The following is a 19,381-nucleotide window of genomic DNA, read 5'->3' as shown; positions in this document are numbered from 1 at the left end:
TTTAAAATAAATAAGTCATCTTAACTTGTTTAGGTTCACTGTGAAATAAGCCAGAATATTTTGTCAACTGTAGAGCTTCTTGTCTTATCAAGGGTTTGACCAAGCCATTGACATCTCTGGCCCATCCTCTGTTTGGATATCAGCCAGCAAGCCAGTGCCTTAAATCAAGAAATAGCTTTTTAAGATCTACAGAGATATTCACAGGAATGCCTCAGCAAGCAAGAGTCCAAAAGTGGCAGGCTAATACCTGGAATCTCAATCAGTGGCTGATACCAGATGAGAAACTCCCTCCTAGGCACACAGAAGACTGGGTGATTTGGAAGGTGCTGAACAGACTTCCCTTTGGCATCTTGAGATGCAGAGCCAACCTTAAGTAATGGGGCTGCAAAGTGGAGTTCACCACATGCGAGTGTGAAGAAGAGCAAACCACAGACCACTTACTACAATGCAGTCTGAGCCCTGCCACAAACACAATGGAGAACCTTCTTACAGTGGCACCAGAGGTACTCCAAGTGGCCAGCTAAAGGAAATTTAGTATAATGCCAAGAGTTTAACTTTGTTTGTGGTATACACACACACACACACGCACACAAACACACACATGCACACACTATAACTATATTCTCAATTAGCTTCTGAAACAATAAATAAGGGGTTGGAAAGAAAGGGTTTGCTCCTTGCCTTTCCCTGAGTTTGAGAGAGTGTGACTTGCCCAAGGTCACCCAGTGACTTTCCTCGTCTAAGCAGGGATCCACATCTTTATCTCCCAGAACCTTAATCCAGCACTCAAACAACTACATCACACTGGCTCTTCCAGTGGGTTTTACTCCACTAACCCTAAGTATAGGAGTGTACTCTGGATCTATATCTCCTCAATCCACTTTCAATTGTCTAATCTACCCAAATGAACAGAATACAGATTTACATCAGGGCTTCTTAAACGTTTCATACTCATAACCCCTTTTGGTCTGAGGCATTTTTATGTGACCCTGGGTATATAGGTACATAAAACAGGCATAAAAATCAAACATTTACTGATAATAAATCAGTCTTTGCAAGGATTGCTAAACAGGGTAGTTATTCTTTTCATGGAGTACAGGTGAATTTACTGTAACCACTGTGCATTGTTACTAAAAAGTTGTGGTCTATACTAGGAATGGGAAAACTTTGGCCTATGTGTTTTGGACTTCAACTCCCACAGCCAGTAGACTGTTAGGAATTGTGGGAGTTGAAGTCCAAAACACCTGGAGGGCTGAAGTTTGTCCATACCTGGTCTATAGACCTTGGACATGTTCATGGCGCTCACTATAACCTGCAATGTCATGTCATTGGAGGGAGGGCCACTGGTGTCTCCTGAATAGTGGGAGCTTGTCTGTCTGTGGAGATGGGAGCTTGTCTGTGTAAGTGAATACTCCAGCCACATATTTTCACTTTTATGATGTGTATAGATAGATAGATTAGGAAATAAAGTCTTTGCTGCTGTAGAAAAATCATTTGAAGTTAGCCACAAGCACTTCTATGTTCAGCACAACTATCCCTTTCTAACGTAATGTGTTGGAGAAAGAAAGCATGTAGATGCCAGTTTTCAACCAATAAGCCCTGCCTTGTCACAAATCAATGTTACATGTCCCTGTGAATTTGGTGGGCAGCATCCTTTGAAGATTTCCCCAAGAAGATTCATAAGGCCAAGATGTAGTTGGTTTCATCTCCATCTATCAAGTGGTGCCCTCCAGATGTTGTTGGACCTCAGCTCCCATTCGTTCTCACCATAGGCTCTCTTGTTTTAAGCTGATGAGAGCTCCAGTCCCACAACCTTTGGAGCACTATACTTTGTACTGAAAAGACTCAGACCAATTGGTCTCATTTATAGTAAAGCTGAGTCCTAATTTTGGCATTCCTTTTTTTCAAAGAAAAAAAGACAAATGCCTTTGGAAAGGGAAAAAAAGGTCATAACCTTTAGAAACTAGTAGATGTGTGTTTGAAACTAGGCCATCATAGACAAGTCACTTCAAAGCTCACAGCAAACTCTTAGGTTTACCTAAATGTCAGGCCATCATTCACTCAAATACTTGTTGTATTGTATATATTATTAAAATGTAATGTAAAATATTAAAAATGAAAAATCACCATCCAATAGCTCAGTCAAAGCTATGGAGACACACTGAAATATGGCATTCCTTTTCTAATTTACCAAACACACAAGCCATAGTGTTTTAATGTCCTGTTTTAATGCTGTTGTGTGTTCTGTTGTTTGTTTTCTAATGAAAACAATGGGAAACATTTATCAAGAGTGCCTTGGAGCATGCACAGAGTGCCTAGCCTTCTGTTCCTTCAAATGTACCATTTGGGATCAGGATGTCTGTGGGTGTATCTACACTGTAGAATTAGTGCAGTTTGAAACAACTTTAACTGCTGTGGCTCAATGATATGGAATTAACAGGAACTGGAATTTGCTGAGGCACCAGTACTCTTTAGCAGAGGAGGCTAAAGAACCTGGGTGCATTGATATGGTAGAACAGTTATTCCCAACCTGTGGTCTGTAGACTATCAGTGGTCTGTAAGAATGAAAATATGGTCCACGGCCTCACCATAACTACACCATTGCCTCAGAACTATGCACAATGAGAGTGACTGATCTCTCTCCTAAGCAACAGGGATGTTGGGAGGGGAGAGGCTGACCACCCATGAAATAGTACTACTACCACATCAGCTCTAGATTGTTAAATACGGTTTTCTGTGGGTGAGCAGATGGTGAATAATGGATGGCATGTGTTCTATATCAGAAACTAGAGCTGATGTAGTCTATCCCATGCAATTTTCTGAATCAGCACCCCATATAACCAAACAGAATCTAATGTTGACCAAAAACTGATGCGTAACCCTTTTGGTGCTGATGTTGGAGAGCGGTCCCTGGTTAAAGTGATTCCTGGTCAAGTGGTCCCCGGTCAAAAAAGGTTAGAAACTACTGCTGTAGAATGAATGCAGCATGAGACCACTTTAATTGCCAAAGCTCAGTGCAATGACATTGCGAAGGTCATCGTTATAGAAGGTCTTTAGGCTTTCTTTTTTTGGCAAGGAGTGCTGGTTTCTCATTAAACTACAAATCCCAAGATTCCATTGACTTGAGCGATGGCAGTTGAAGTGGTTAAACTGCATGAATTCTGCAGTGTAGATGCACCCATAGTTGGGCATGGGCAAACTTGGGCCCTCCAGGTGTTTTGGATTTCAACTCCCACCATTCCTAACAACCTCAGCCCCTTTCTTTTTGTTTAAGTGGCTGAGGGGGAAAAGGAAGGGGCCTGAGGTTGTTAGGAATGGTGGGAGTTGAAGTCCAAAACACCTGGAAGGCCCAAGTTTGCCCCTGCCTGGTCTAGACCAACATTCTCTATATATTCCAAGCAAGCAGCATGGACTATGTAGACTAGCATTTCTCAACCTGGGAGTTGGGACTCCTGGGCGGGGGGGGGGGGGGTCATGAGGAGGCTTCAGAGGGGGCTCAAAAGACCATCAGAAAACATATATTTCTGATGGTCTTAGGAACCCCTTTGGCAGAGAAGGCTAAAGATCTCTCTGACTGACCTTCTGTTCCTTTTTAGAAACAGACTATGAATCATCCTACCAAAAGCCCTCCTCCACTATGATTGGCTGGCCTCTCAGTCGGTCTCTCAGCCAAGGGGAGGGCCGTTTCTTAGACTCTAAGCAGTCATGCTTCGCGCATAGCAGCATGGTGCACATGTGTGGGTGAGGGAGAGCATGTGAGGCTGGAGAGATGAGTGTGCTAGTAAGTCCCCTCAAGGCATGGGGGTTCTGTGTGGGAAGTTTGCCCCAATTCTATCATTGGTGGTGTTTATTTACAGTATTTCTATACCGCTTTTCTCACCCCTAGGGGGACTCAAAGCAGTGGTGTTCGGAATGCTCTTTGAGTTTAAGTGAACTACTAATCCCAGAAACTACAACTCCCACATGTCAAGGTCTATTTTTCTCAAACTTCACCAGTGTTCACATTTGGGCATATGGAGTATTTGTTCCAAGTTTGGTCCAGATCCATCACTGTTTGACAGTGCTCTCTGGATGTAGGTGAACTACAACTCAAAAACTCCAGGTCAATGCCCACCAAACCCTTCCAGTATTTTCTGTTGGTCATGACAGTTTTGTGTGCCAAGTTTGGTTCAATTCCATCATTGGTGGACTATAAATCCCAGCAACTGCAACTCCCAAATTTCAAGCTCTGTTTTCCCCAAACTCCACCAGTGTTCACATTTGGGCATATTGAGTATCCGTGCTAAGTTTGGTCCAGAGGCATGTAGCGGGGGGGGGGGGGGGGGGAGTTCTACAACTCCAAAACTCAAGATCAATACCCATCAAACCTTTCCAGTATTTTCTGTTGGTCATGGGAGTTCTGTGTGCCAAGTTAGGTTCAACTCCATCCTTGATGGAGTTCAGAACACTCTTTCATTGTATGTTAATTATAAATCTCAGCATCTGCACTCCCAAATGACAAAATCAATTCCCCTCAACCCCACCAGTATTCAAATTTGGTCGTATTTGGTATTTGTACCAAATTTGATCCAGTGAATGAAAATACATCCTGCATATCCGATCTTTACATTACAATTCATAACCATAGCAAAATTCCAGTTATGAAATAGCAACTAAAATAATTTTAATAGTTGGGGATCAACACAACATGAGGAAAGGTATTAAGAGGTTAGGAAGGTTGAGAAACACTGATATAGAGAATGACAGCTAGAAATGGGAAAGCAATCTACTGTTGGGCTCTCGCCTCCTTCCTGCCTCATCCTAATCATTGATCCAGGTTTGAGCATCCCTTGTCGGAAACCCTACGACTCTCATGCTTCCTTCCGTGGCACTGAGCCAAAGAAGTCCAAGTGGTGTTATGCGACATGAATTCTATGGTGTTGACTGTGTAGATGGCCCCGCGGGTGGGTTTCCCCCTGGACGTGGCTCTTCTGTCCGGCCGGCGTCCCTTTCCCGAGGCGAGGGGGCCCTCCGCGCCGCTCTGACGCCGCTCCCCGGTCACAATGGGCCCGGACCTATAGGACGGGGAGAGGCGCTTCCCCGGGCGCAGAGAGGGAGAGGCGCCCGGCGGCGGAGGAGGTCACCATGCTCCCGGTGGCCGTGGCGGCGGAGGCAGTCCATCCATCCCCCCTTTTTGGCTGCGTCTCTCCAGGCGTTTAAGAAGAGCAGGAGGAAAAGGAGGAGGCGCCGAGGCTGCAGGTGACGCCAAAGGATTCCCTTCGAGGTCAGAGCTCAGCGGCTGAAGGAAGAGGGAGGCTGAGGGAGGGGAGGGAAAAGGCAGTCCTTGCACCCCCTCCATCCTCTCTCTCCGGGATCCGGCTCTGGCCTCTTTCAAGGCGGATGGGGCTTCACTTGAGCTGGATCTGGACTGAGAGTGGAGGCAGTTTCAGGCTGTGGGATCCTAAGAGTTCTGGTCTGGTGAGGCACCAAAGAAGACTTAGGAAAATGACAACAAGCTTGCTCCCTCCTCCCTGTGACTTCCCCTCACATATTATTTATACATGGCCATCATGTCTCCTCTCAGCCTTCTCTTCTGCAAGCTAAATATGCCCAGCTCTTTAAGCCGCTCCTCATAGGGCTTGTTCTCCAGACCCTTGATCATTTTAGGTGTCCTTCTCTGGACACATTCCAACTTGTCAACACCTCCCTTCAATTGCGGATGGGGCTTCGCTTGAGCTGAATCTGAACTGAGAGTGGAGGCAGTTTGAGGCCACTGTGACTTCCCTGGCTCAGTGCTGTGGGATCCTAGGAGTTCTGGTCTGGTGAGAAGCTTATCATAGAGTTGGAAGAGACCTCATGGGCCATCCAGTCCAACCCCCTGACAAGAAGCAGGAAAATCCCATTCAAAACACCCCCCACAGATGGCCATCAAGCTTCTGTTTAAAAGCCTCCAAAGAAGGAGCCTCCACCACACTCAGGCACAGAGAGTTCCACTGCTGAACAGCTCTCACAGTCAGGAAGCTCTTCCTAATGTTCAGATGGAATCTTCTTTCCTGTAGTTTGAAGCCACTGTTCCACATGCAAGTCTCCAGGGCAGCTGAAAACAAGCTTGCTCTCTCCTCCCTATGACTTCCCCTCACATATTTATACATGGCCATCATGTCTTCTCTCAGCCTTCTCTTCTTCAGGATAAACATGCCCAGCTCTTTAAGCCACTTCTCATAGGGCTTGTTCTCCAGACCCTTGTTCATTTTAGTCGCCCTCTTCTGGACATATTCCAGCTTGTCAACATGTCCCTTCAATTGCAGTTCCCAGAATTGGACACAGCATTCCAGGTGTGGTCTGACCAAGGCAGAATAGAGGGGTAGCAGCACTTCCCTGGATCTAAACACTATACTATTTAAGCAGACCAAAATCTCATTTTTTTTGTCACTGCATGACATTGTTGGCTCATGTTTAACTTTTTGTCCATAAGGTCTCCCAAGATCTTTTTCACACATACTGCTCTCAGGCCAGGCATCCCCCATTCCGTATCTGTATTCCGACAGCTATCCCCATGATTCCACAATGTGGAGCCCAGGCACTTAAGGAATTACCATAGTTGCCATTAGCTATTCAAAGGGTACTTATACTCTCACAAATACTAATTATTTGAGGATGTATTCTCAGTCTCTGTGGTTTCACTTTCTTTCAAGTAAGTGTGCACAAGACAGATTGAAGGCAGCCTTTCTTATTCCTAGGAGGGTACAACAGCAATCATTAGCTTGATATTTATAGTGCTGGATCATTTAGTAACCTTCTGATGGATAATTCCAGACTAGCCTCAGTTATATAGGGCTAGTGCCAGGGCTTCCCAGTTCTTGGTGTCTATGCCACAGTTTTTAAGGTTGGCTTTAAGACCATCTTTAAATCTTTTCCTATCCACCAACAGTATGTTTTCTGTTCTTGAGTTGGGAGTATAGTAACTGCTTTGGGAGACAGTGATCGGTCATTTGGACAACGTGGCCAGTCTAGCAGTTGATGGCGTAGGAGCATTGCTTCAGTGCTGGTGGTCTTTGCTTCTTCCAGCATGCTGAGATTTTCCACCTGTCTTCCCAAGAGATTTGCAGGACTTGCTGATAGATTCGTTCCAGGAACTGAGTGCGATCTCTGTAGACAATCCATGTTTTGCAGGCATATAACAGGGTTGAGAGGACAATGGCTTTATAAACAAGCACCTTAGTATCCCTACTGATATCCCGATCCTCAAACACTCTCTGCTTCATTTGGAAAAATGCTGCACTCGCAGAGCTCGGGCAGTGTTGTGGAGAGGTGTCTCTCAATGTAGTGGAAATGGTCAACATTTTCTAATGTTGCACCATTAAGCTGTAGAGGGATTGGCTGTAAGAGCATGTTTCTCAGTGTTCAGTGGGAGGCTGAGCTTCTCGTATGCTTCTGCAAAGGTGTTTAGAGTGGCTTATAGGTTTCTTCTGAGTGTGCACAGACTACGTTATCATCAGCATATTGGAGTTCTATAACATGTTGTTGTGACCTTGGTTTTGGCTTTCAATCTGCTGAGATTAAATACCTTTCCCTCTAAGCCTAGTCTCAAAAGGGGCCTTGATCCCTTACCCTTTTTTTCTGGGCTGTCCTTGGCAGTGAAGAAGTTATGTGCAGAAGGGCAAAGGTCTAACATAGAAAAGTGAGCCAAAGGCTGCCTTTAGGGCTAGTCTTTCCTATAACTGATTTCTCCCCCATACACTGAATAGGGTCGCAGTCAAGTAGGAAGATTTGAACTATAGTTCCCCGGCTGGGAGTTTAGGGAGCGCTAATCCAAGGATAGCCACCACTTTTAGTTTTCTATTTATTTATTTTATAGCCCCCTTTCTGTCAGTAAATTAAAACAAAATAGCTGAAACAATATGTAGTACAACCATTAACAACTAGTCAAATCAAAACATTTCCACAATTAGAAATACAGTATATGCAGCACATGCTACATAGTAAAAATAGATACACCCATCAAAGGTTCTTCTGCCTCAACTAGATAAAGTCTAAGGCCCCTTCTACACTGCCATATAATCCAGATTATCTACTTTGAACTGTATTATATGACAGTGTAGACTCATATAATCTAGCTCAAAGCAGTGTAAAAGGGGCCATAGAAGGGGCCTTAGTGTACAGTATCCATACAAAATAACTATTGAAAAATCCACGATAATTAACCTTACTGTCGGTCTTGTGTTTAGTGTTCAATGGAATAACATATGAGTTTTCAATAAAAAAGTTCTCTAGATACAGGTGATACAAAGAATGTTCTTCCAGGAAAGGCTTAGGTTGGTGAACATCCATGTTTCTTTACTTCCATCAGTCAAAACTTTCCTTTAGGACATCTTAGAAGAGCTCTCTTTTCTCTCTAATAGTGGTTTACTGCTTCAATTGGGCTTTTCCCCCTCTTCCACCAACATGATCCTTCTTTGCCCTTGAAACCTACAAATATGAGGGCATTTGCACATGGCTCTTATGCAGAAATCAGCAGGCTTGATTTTTGACACATACAAAGACATTTACCCATGCCACCAAAAGATTTGTATCTAAGCAACCAAGTGTAAGTCTGTAAAGCTGCTGATAAAATAGAAAATTTTGTCTTTTTTAGCCTGAGCCTAAACAGAAAGAAAAGAAACATGAACACAGCAAGAAAAGAATACAGAGCACATGAATAATGTGAAATGATTAGATGGAGTGGAGAGCAGATGATCTGAAAGTGTAATTAAGACTCTTCAAACTCTCTGCTTTTTCAGTTTGATCTATGTCCCTTCTATGACCCTCACTAAATATTTACTCCAAATTCAGGGTGAGCAAAGTGTGGCCTGTGGACCTAATAATAGTAATGATGATGATGATGTTATTACTTTCCCACCTCTCCTAATGGCTTGAGGTGGGTTACAGCATTACTAAAACATAAACAAACACATATTCATTTTAAAACACTATGTAAAATGTGCAGACTAAAACATAATTCCATAAAATATATAAAAATGCACAAAACAAAAACCAGGCATAAAATGGAGTTTAAAATTCACCATTAAAACTGTCTGGGTAGGTCTGCCAAAAGAGATGGGCCTTCACTTGTATTTTAATTCCAACAGCTGATCCAGCTATTGGAGCTCTATTGGCAGGTCATTCCACAGTCGTGGAATGGCTGATGAAAAGGTCCCTGGGAACCCAACCGAAGTCCCCCTGATATCTCCCATTTAATTATTTTCTTGCTGATTTCCCCCCCCAGAAAGTGGCTCAAAGAATGTTCCAAACTGGTTGCAAATGCACTGCTTTGCATCCTCTATTCCCAGACCCCCCCCCCCCCCGCCCCTTCTAAAAAAGCCTCCAAGCTAAAGGTCTGTTTTAAGGCTCCTGTATTAAGGTCTGCAGCTGGAAAACAACTAGGAACAAGCCGCAGTTATGAGTTCATATATCACAATGAACCATGGTTTACATAAGCCATTTTGTACATCAACAGTAAGTCACGAATTCAATTTGAAGTCTGAGTTGATCCATGGTTTGTTAGCAGAGGCGAATTTGCCTATTACAACAAGCCAGATTTCAGGAAACTACACTATGGTTTGTTGTGACATGCGTGGTCCTTCTGTATGTGTACCAAGTGAGCTTAGTTCATGACTGGTTTAGAAATAACAAAAATCATCTCTTGTGCAAAGCGGATCATCCAATTTTTGATGATCCCCTATACAAGTAAAGCTTGAGCTTTTAATAGGATACTGTAGGAAGTTGTGATTCCTAGGTTCTTAGGCCCCTTCTTCACTGCCATATAATCCAGGTTATAAAAGCAGATAATCCACATTATCTGCTTTGAACTGTATTATATGAGTCTACATTGCCATATAATCCAGGTCAAATCAGATAATCTGGATATTATATGGTAGTGCAGAAGGAGCATGACAGATTCTGATGTTGTCCACCTTGTTAAATTTATGTGTTAGGTGAAGAACAGGTAGTAAAAGAAGAATGGAAACCCTAATTATATTAATTGCATGGATCATTTTTTAGTTCTCATGACTTCATAACCAATGTGTTTGTGTGTCTGGGTTTTTAAGGAGGTGTGTTGTATGAATAATTTCTTTCCAGTAGCACCAGGCTTCTAAAGGAGCTAGTAGAAAGCTTGCTAGTTCATCTGGGAAATATGCTGCGTTAGGAAACACCCAATGTTTTGCAGTGCTGCTAACTGCTCAAATGCATATGGGAACTTTAGCAGTTTGTTCCTATGGGTTCTTTGAAGGTAAATAAAAAATGGCCATAAATGTGTCTCTCACAAAATGGATTTAAATTGGCCTGCATTTTGAAAATGTTAAATGCTATATTTATTTTCTTTCTTACCCAATGGTGCATTAGTATTTCTTATAGAACCACTTCTTTCAATGCTGCCTTTGAAGTTTAAGCATGTTTTCAACCATGGAAGATATAAGACATGCATACTTCAAATTCATACCAAATATCTGCAGAACATAGAATACTATCAAATGTTAGCTTAGTGGAATGAACAAATTCTTGAGCATTGGTAGTCAGATGTTTTGGCCTTCAACTCCCAGAAATCCGAACAGCAGGTAAACTGGCTGGGATTTCTGGGAGTTGTAGGCCCAAATACCTGGGGACCCACAGCTTGAGAACCACTGAGCTAAATGATGGTATTGTTAGGCGGGATTGTAGCAAGTATTGAATCTAAAGAATGTTCATGAGTCATCTCTCATTGTCTAGTGGAGAAGTTCAAGTAGATCACCATAGAGTGAAGTCCTGGGCCCAGTTTTGTTCCAAAATTTATATAAATGACTCGAATTACACAGTAGCAGAAAATGCTTGTGAAATGTTGAGATTTTACCCACCTATGGGGAGCAACTAATACTTCAGAAGAGAAAATCAGGATATAGGATAACTTAATACATTTGAGAGCTGGACCAAAACTAGCAACATTAACTCCTACATGGACTAATGTAAAACACCACATTTAGATGGAAAAATGGAATGTGCTAATATGTGACGGGCAACACCAAGCATGACAACAGTGCATGTGAAAAGGAACTCAGCATTTTAGTAAACCACAAACTCAACATAAGTATGATGTGGTGTGATATGGTTGACAACCCAATGCAATTTTAAGCTTGGTTAATGCCATATAGTGTCCAGATCAAGGGAAGTAGAACTGCCATGCTCTTCTGCTTTGTTAAAACCTTATCTGGAATATTTTGCCTAGTTTCAGAAACCACAATGAAAAAAAAATCATTTCATGAGTCCAGAGGAGAGGGACCAAGATATTAAGAGAGCTGGAAAAAAGTCCTGTGACAAATGATTAGGGAGTTGGATATATTCAGCTCAGTGAAAATAAGACAGAGAGGTGATATGATAACAATTCCTAAATCTCTGAAGAGCTATCATATAGAAGATGGAGAAAGTTTGTTTTGTGCTGCTGAAGAGGACAGGGCTTGAATCAGTGCATTCATGTTACAAAAAAATTATTCCTGAACAGTAGGAAGAACTTTCTGATTGTAAGAGCTGTTCTACACTGGTATACGTCACCTCAGAAGGTGGTGGACTCTCTTCATTCAAGTTTTTTTTTAAAAAAAACAGAGGGTGCATGACTATTTATCAGGAGTGATTTAACTTTAAATTTGCTGCTCTGCTGTTGTGCATTTTCAAGTAATTGGCAACCCCCAGGTGAATCTATCACAGGGTTTTATTTGTTTGCCTGACCGGTGTGTGTGTGTGTGTGTGTCTGTGTCTGTCTGTCTGTCTGTCTGTCTTTGCCTTCCTTCATGGCTTACAGCAGGGGTCCTCAAACTAAGGCCCGGGGGCCAGATGCGGCCCTCCAAGGTCATTTGCCCGGCCCTTGCTTAGGGTCAACATAAGTCTGAAATGACTTGAAAGCACACAACAACAACAACAACAATCCTATCTCATCAGCCAAAAGTAGGCCCACATTTCTCATTGAAATACTAATAAATTTAAATTTGTTAAAATTGTTCTTAATTTTAATATATTGTTTTTATGTGTTTTTGCATTACAAATAATATATGTGCAGTGTGCACAGGAATTCATTCATGTTTTTTTTCAAATTATAATCTGGCCCTCCAACAGTTTGAGGGACTGTGACCAGGCCCTCTATTTAAAAAGTTTGAGGACCCCTGGCTTACAGAGTGTGGCCTGTGTAAAGTCATTCAGTAGGGGTCCATGGGCAACCAGGATTGCTGTGGGGATTGACCTACGGAGCATCTCCAAAGGTCTGGCACCTGCAAAGAGCTGGACTTTAGCAGGTGTCAAATTAATCCAGAGTAAACTGGGATATCCCAGTTTTCTCCAGTTTATTTGGGTTTACCTGAAGCATCATTTGGATGCCTCAGGCAAACTTGTGACCTCTCATGAGTTTTAGGATAGCGTAGAAGGGCCCTCAGATATACTTCATTATTAATCTTCCTCTCTCTTATCCTTCCTCATCCAAACTCCTTGGTTATGTAAATATTATTCTCTAACTCCTCATGAACAACAGGGATTGTTTGTTTGGATTAGTTAAGATTAATAAGGAATTAAGAGCTAAAACCGATTACTACTCCAAACAGAATTGAAGTGAATGGGGTTTGGTAAATTAATACTCATGCATCTTAAACAATTTAATACATGAATGGGAATCAGAGAAGTAGAAATGGTTATAAAGATGTACAGATTGCATCTCCCTTAACCAAAAATTTGTACTTTGAAATGCTCTTCAATATTAAAGTTTTTGCTGACATTGTAAGCTTCTGCCTTTGAAGCAGCTCTGACATTTCTACCTGTTTATTCACAAGGTAGAAGCATCAATTCCCAGAGATCTCCTATTGAATACATAATGCATTTTTCCAAATACCCGTAACTGGTAACTTTTATCATCAGTTTCTCAGATACCCTGTTTTTCTCAACACAAGTAGTGAATGAATGAAACTCTGAAGAAAAACTTGAAGATCTGTGAAACAGCGGGAGGTGTGGATTCCAAACACTGTGCTTGGATTCCCAATATTTCATAGATAGCCCAATATCTAAATAAACAAACAAAAACCACAAATCCTCATTATAAATAAATAAACTCACAATCTTAGCATAAATTGGCTTCATGTGCCTTGAGAAATGAAGAAAATTCAGTTGCAGCACCAACACATTGGTTATGGTGGAGATTTTTAAAGGGATTCTGTGCGATTAATAATTTTCTTCTTGCTTGATTTACTAGTTGCTCCTTGTTAACACCCTGCTATTGTAGCACTCTTGGATTACCCTGAAATTTGTCCATCTTTCCCTATATATATGGAGTTGGGATGTAATTACTGGTCCTCTTTTTTTCAAGAATGACTTAATAAAATAAAATAATTGTATATTCTTGTTGCAAAGAGGAAGCTCATAATTCAAGCTGCCTATTCCTCAAGGGACAGGAAGTGACTGATTAAAAGCAATTCATGAACATCCAATCATGGTAACTGAACAGGAAAAAGCTAATTGCCTTTTGAGAATAAAGGGGAAAGGAGGTAGCAACAACAAATTAAGCTTCAAGCAAAAATAAGAATCAAAACTGAGTGGAGCCTCAGTTCTGGTCCCAAAGGAACGGCAGTGTGCAGTCCATGGCAGAGGACCCCAAAATGCAGAGGGTATGATCCACCTCTGAATTAAAGGTCATTGGTAATGCAGGACTTTTCCTGAATGGTGGCAATATCATAATAAGATCTTGTCCAGAAGGAAAGACGTTGTCAGCTCTTTGAGAGGAAATGCCACATGGAACCACCGTTTTCATATCTTCTAACTGTTGTGATTTGATAAGTACAATTCCAGTTAATCTTTTGTCAACACATTTTTCTAGCTGCTTTCAAAATATCCCAGTTTCGTTCTCTTACCGCTTTTATCCCTCTTTGGCCTCAGCTTTCTTGTCTCTGTTCTCTCCCTCCCTCTAAATGTGTGTATGTACAAGGGACGTGAAGGCAAAGATCCTGAAGGATGACTCCTTGAGAATAACAATGAAGAACAAAATAGTCAGAGAATTATTTTTGTGGGCAAATAATAGAAGAGAGGGTCTTTTTCTAATAATGAACAATGGGATGATACAATCCAGCCTTCTCATGCTGTCTCACCAAGAGATGTTGTTCTACCATTCCTGTTGCCTGGTTAGGAATGATTGAAGTCTTGGTCCAAAACCAAGTGTTGGTTCCAGCTGAAGCACTGTTACATCCACTGAACCCATAGGATATAAATGTTGATTTTCTAAATTTTCATTCATTTAATATGTCTATACCATTTGAGAATAATGACCAATTCACTGTATTTATAGGGCTTCTAATGCTGGATTCTACTTTACTGAATATATTTTTTAAAGTTGGATTGAAATTTCTGATGGGTGTATTAACTATATATTCCCGCATAGCATGAGACAGAGGGCCCTTCTACACGGCCATATGATCCAGATTATCAAAGCAGATAATCCACATTCTCTGCTTTGAACTGGATTATATGAGTCTACATCGCCATATATTCCACTTCAAAGAAGATAATCTGGATTTTATATGGCATTTTAGAAGGGGTCAGACTCATCCTTGTGGTCTCTTCCAACTGAACAGTTGTATGATTCTATATGGAAGAAAACTGAGTCTTGTAATGGTATATTTGGGTACAATCCAATTGAAACACTACTAAGACAACCAATTGTTCTTGGCAGTGGCTGAATTCTCTGGAAATTTTGTGTTAGTATTTGAATGCTGACAAAATACCTATTTACTACCTTTGAAAAGAAAACACTGAACTCCGTGCATCTGTTGGCTGAAAACTATGCCTGCAAGGTACATTAGAAATATCCATGTTATTCTACAGCACCTATTCCCTTTGCTTCAAATAACTAGTGTTCACTCCTTTACATAAACATCCACTGATTTCCCTTGTAACAGGTTTAAGAGCCTTAGAAGTCAGCAGACACGGTCCAATCTGGAGGCTGAAAATAATACAACTTAACAAGATCAGAGCGTCATGGAATGTAACATGGTTTTAAAATAAACAACCACCTAGAGTACAGGCACTAATGGGAGGAAAATAAAGGAACCAATGTAGAACTGGCCAGTTAAGAAACAAAGAAAAAATAGTTCTTACACAAAGATTTCAGATCCTTTAAAAAAAAAAAAAAAACAACCTAGCTAATACTAGGCATTACTTGCTGAAAATGTAAAGCTAAAGACTTACATCCAGATCTTAATTCTCACCAGAGGAGACCTGTTGAAATAGTGAAAATATGGTAATCTGCTCTGGCATAAATTTCTATTGATTCAGTCAGCCAACCCAAATTGTTGATTTGGAACCAAAGCTTATTTTTAGTTTGAGTTTTTATTTTTAAAAATTCCTTTCAAAAATCAGATTTGAAGTCTAAAATTCAGATTTTCAGAATCCACCCATCCCCATCATTGACTATCGGTGTAAACCTCATTCTCCACTAGTCTGCAGAGGCCATCCTGTAGTAGGTTGCCCCCCCCCCCCCTTGCCCTCACTCTGAAAAGCAGGGGTCCATGAACCAATCAAATGACTGCCCAGACTTTCATAAACTTAGGTCTAGCATTCTTCTTCGACAGGAAAACAACTTTATGGCCCCTACCACACTGCAATATAAAATCCAGATTATCTGCTTTGAACTGGATTATATGGAAGTATAAATGCCTATAATCCAGTTTAAAGCAGATAATGTGGATTATCTGATTTCACAATCTGGATTATATGGTGGTGTAAAAGGGATCTATGAGAGATCCTGGATAAAGACTCTCTCCTAGTATCCCAATATTTCCCTTTACTTCTACCCTTTTTGCTTTTTCCCACATTCACCCCTTCTCCACTCCTCAGAGAAGCCTCCTTTCTTTCATATGTCATTTTGTATCTTTCTTACCTTAATCCTCCCAGACCATGCAGAGGAATACAAATAATTTGGATATATTGGATGGTTGTGTGTCCTTTCCCTCAACTCTGGGCAGAAAGGAAACTGAATGGCTGCACGACTGGGGAGTCCCAAAGAGATTCCTAGAGTGCCATAAATCTCAGGGTCTCTTCTAAACTGGATCAAGTGCAGTTTAGCCCTATCACACAGGCTCCTTCTACACTGCCACATAATCCAGTGGATTATATGAGTCTACACAGTTCAAAGCAGATGATCTGGATTTTATATGGCTGTGTAAAAGGGAGCATAGATTGTGTCAGTTAAAACTAGTCTTGGGATGATGAATAATGTTCTTCCGCTTTTTCATAGAGGGCCACCTTCTCCACTCAGACTTTGCAAGGCTGAGGATAGATCCAAGGTGTTGCCACCCGCCAGGTCAAGGGAATTGGGCCATAATGGAAGTTTATTTGCCTTTCTTCCAATCCCTTGCATCCCTGGGCCTGGGAGTCCCAGAGACAAAGAGGGGGTGATTCCAATCCTCCTAGCCTGGAGAGGGCATAATCTACACTGTGAAATGAAAGGCTACAAAATAAGACTTTGCAGCCTAACCTTCCCATCCTCTGGTTTCATAAACCCCCAAGGTGTCGTGAGGGAGAAAAATTCACAGTTCTACAGGCCATAGAGCCTGCTTCTGCAGTTGGGAAAATCTCAGTCTGCTAGTTTGCCATTTTCATTGTGTCAAAGAAAATGATATAAATAGAATAAATCACTTTGTTTTTTAAAAAGGAACTTTCAGATGAAGATTCTTTGGTTGATACTACAGGACATTAAGACTGGACATATTGTGCCCTCTGAATTTGATGGAAGCTTATGTTCTCTTTTTCATATATTTCCTGTGCTTCTCTTTTGAGGAAAGGTTCTTTTAATACAACCTTCCTATCTTAGGCCCACTTATGACATCACACGGAGAGATTGAAGCATCCTAGCCCCCTGCCAGGACGCCTCCTCCACGGAGCCCGCCGGATGCCATCAAGATAACGTAAGGCAACTTCCGGTAGGGCTCCATAGAGGAAGCATCCTGGCAGCATGCTAGGATGCTTCCCTGGGAAAACAGGAGGCTTCTCATGTTCCATATAGAAGAACGGGGGGGGGGGGGGGGGGAGCCACTTGCTGATGTTTCTCCTGTGGAATGAGGTACGAGGTGCAGCATGAGATAAGGAGCACAGCGCAATGGTCCCCCCTCCTACTACCCCATGGATTTGCTACACTGCCCCACAGATTTGGACCTCAATGTGATGAGGTCCTTAGTCTTCCATCAGTCCAAGGAGGGAATCCTACCATCTCTCATTTGATCTGTCTTCCTCCCCCAATGTATTTAAGAAGTTTATAATGGCCCCAGTAGCTCCCCATGAATGGCCTGCACACAGACAGGGCCATTTGTGGGGGAAATGATTGCAGGATATTCAGGTCACCCTAGATTGCCTCTACTCGTGTTTTTTATTCAATCGCGGGGAGAGCTATCTGTGCCCCCACCAGAATCCAGCACCTAGAAACTATCATTAGAAACAGATCCAACCTTCCTATCTTAGGCTCATTTAGGCCCATCAGCCCAAGGAGGGAATCCTACCATCTTTCTGACCTAAACTGATACAACCACTGGAGAGATGATGGCATAAACTAGGCATTTAGAGGGCACTCACAATTTAACTAAAATATACAACCTCCACACACTTATCTGACTTGCTGTTTGTCTCATTTGATCTATCTAGAAAGGAGTGAAAGTTATGGGAGCATGCATTTTAGGTGGATCAAGCAAGGTATTATAACTTATAAAAATTCAGTACAGCTCTGAGAAGAATCACACTTTATTTCACCAGAAATACAGTAGCTTCTGCTATTTTTCTACAGACATAAATAAGATGTTAGGCACCAATCTGGAAGTCCTTCTCCACCCTTATTAGGCAATTCAGACTAGAAAGGTTTGCCTCATCAGCCTTGCACAAAGTAGTGGATCCGCGAGGCCATGTTTCCTCAAAGTTTTTAACAATGTGGTCCACATTGTTAAAAACTTTGAATACGAATTCTTTTTTAATACCATCTGGGCATGCATTCTAATTTGTTTTAAATGGTTTCTCCTGCTTTTCAATTGTTTTATTTTAAATGTTGCTTTAAGTGCTTCTAAGTTTTAACAATTTATTCTTATTGCTTTAGATTTTTTCATTGTTCATATTGATTTAATATGAGATCTCTGAGCTTCTCTGAGATCTGCAGGTACAGGGTGGGATACAAATATTGTAATATAGAAATAAACACCATGCAATTTGACTTGGCTAAAGAATCTATGCCATTTTTTTCTGTACCTCAGAAGAAAATAATTTTGACCCATCCACACACAACACATCTTAAAGATCTCCTTGCCTCAGAGCGACACACACTGTTTTAGTAGAAGACACACTTCTGCAGATGGAGCTGATATAAGCACATTTCTATTTGACTCACAGTTCTTTGGGAAATTAGGCCTCAAAATGATATCTAAGTAGTTCGCTATAGAGAAAGATGACTCAGTATCTCCCTGCATTTGGCTTTTCTCTTTACAGACCCAAACGTCTATGAAAATCAGAGCACTCGTCCATGCTACATGATGTCACAGAAGAAGAAACCAGCCAAAGCATCGGCTGGTGGGCACAGCCAATTTCCAGTTGCTCTGGGTTACAAGATGGAGCAGGCTTTAGTTTCAGAATATGTCCCCGTTGTCCTACACCCTGGGGGATACAAATCTGAGTCTCTCAACTTTGCTTTCTACAACCCCAACTATACCAATTCATACAATCCATTTTACACCTTACAGAAACCAACCTGTGGTTATCGATATTGCCGAGACACAGACCACAGAAGGAAGGTATTAGATGTAGAAAGGGTAGATCTCCCAAAATGGAGAAAAATCGTGGTGAAGAAGCCAGGTGTGTCTTCTACAGGCTCAAAACACTGAAACTGTCACCCAATTTGTCTGAGAGTCTCATTTACAAGGTGTTTGAATGTAAAGTCTAACTGAACTCATTTTCCTACTTAATCTAGAAAGGGTACTGTAGAAACTTCAGGAGATGCACAATTGCCTTACAATAAGAGCTTCTGGATTGAAGGGTATCAAACCAAGCCTTCAGCTAAGGAGAAACAATCCAAGTGGCCAACTCTATAATCATTTTATATGAGTCAGTAACATGCAAACCGATCCACTCATCAAGTATTCAAAGAAGTGAAGAAACATCATAAGACAAAGCAAGCTAGGTGACAGCTTTCCTCTGTATGTTGCCTTATTTAGTTTATGGTTGATTTGTTGACTTCCTTCTCGGAGAAATAGGGAAAAGAAGAACAGGAGAAATATTTTGTTTTCCCCATTTTTACTGTAAAGGCAAGTGTGGCCTTCTGGATTTTATTCTGAGTGTGTGTCAAATGACCTTTTTAATTCCAGCTGAAAAGAGGGAGCAAGTAATGCAACTA

General features: G+C 41.5%; 1 protein-coding gene across 2 annotated transcripts; it reads left to right on the top strand.

The window, feature by feature from the left end:
• Nucleotides 1-4,913: 4,913 nt before the first annotated feature.
• CIMIP3 (ciliary microtubule inner protein 3) lies at nucleotides 4,914-18,880 on the top strand. Of its 2 annotated transcripts, none has more exons than XM_060772821.2 (2): nucleotides 4,914-5,263; nucleotides 18,481-18,880. In XM_060772821.2, the coding sequence occupies exon 2, from the start codon at nucleotides 18,522-18,524 to the stop codon at nucleotides 18,870-18,872; it is 351 nt and encodes a 116-aa protein (XP_060628804.1). In that variant the 5' UTR covers nucleotides 4,914-5,263; nucleotides 18,481-18,521; the 3' UTR covers nucleotides 18,873-18,880. The 2 variants fall into 2 exon arrangements, with proteins under 2 accessions (XP_060628804.1, XP_067324179.1); XM_067468078.1 differs by lacking the exon at nucleotides 4,914-5,263 and adding an exon at nucleotides 16,860-16,922.
• Nucleotides 18,881-19,381: the final 501 nt, after the last annotated feature.

The sequence above is a fragment of the Anolis sagrei genome, chromosome 4 (genome assembly GCF_037176765.1).
Source record: "Anolis sagrei isolate rAnoSag1 chromosome 4, rAnoSag1.mat, whole genome shotgun sequence".
In the NCBI taxonomy this organism is placed as follows: domain Eukaryota; kingdom Metazoa; phylum Chordata; class Lepidosauria; order Squamata; family Dactyloidae; genus Anolis; species Anolis sagrei.
This window is presented reverse-complemented; position numbering and strand designations above follow the sequence as displayed.

Excerpts from the sequence above, each read along its gene's own strand:
- CIMIP3 (XM_060772821.2), top strand. The coding sequence starts at position 18,522 with ATGATGTCACAGAAGAAGAAACCAGCCAAAGCATCGGCTGGTGGGCAC.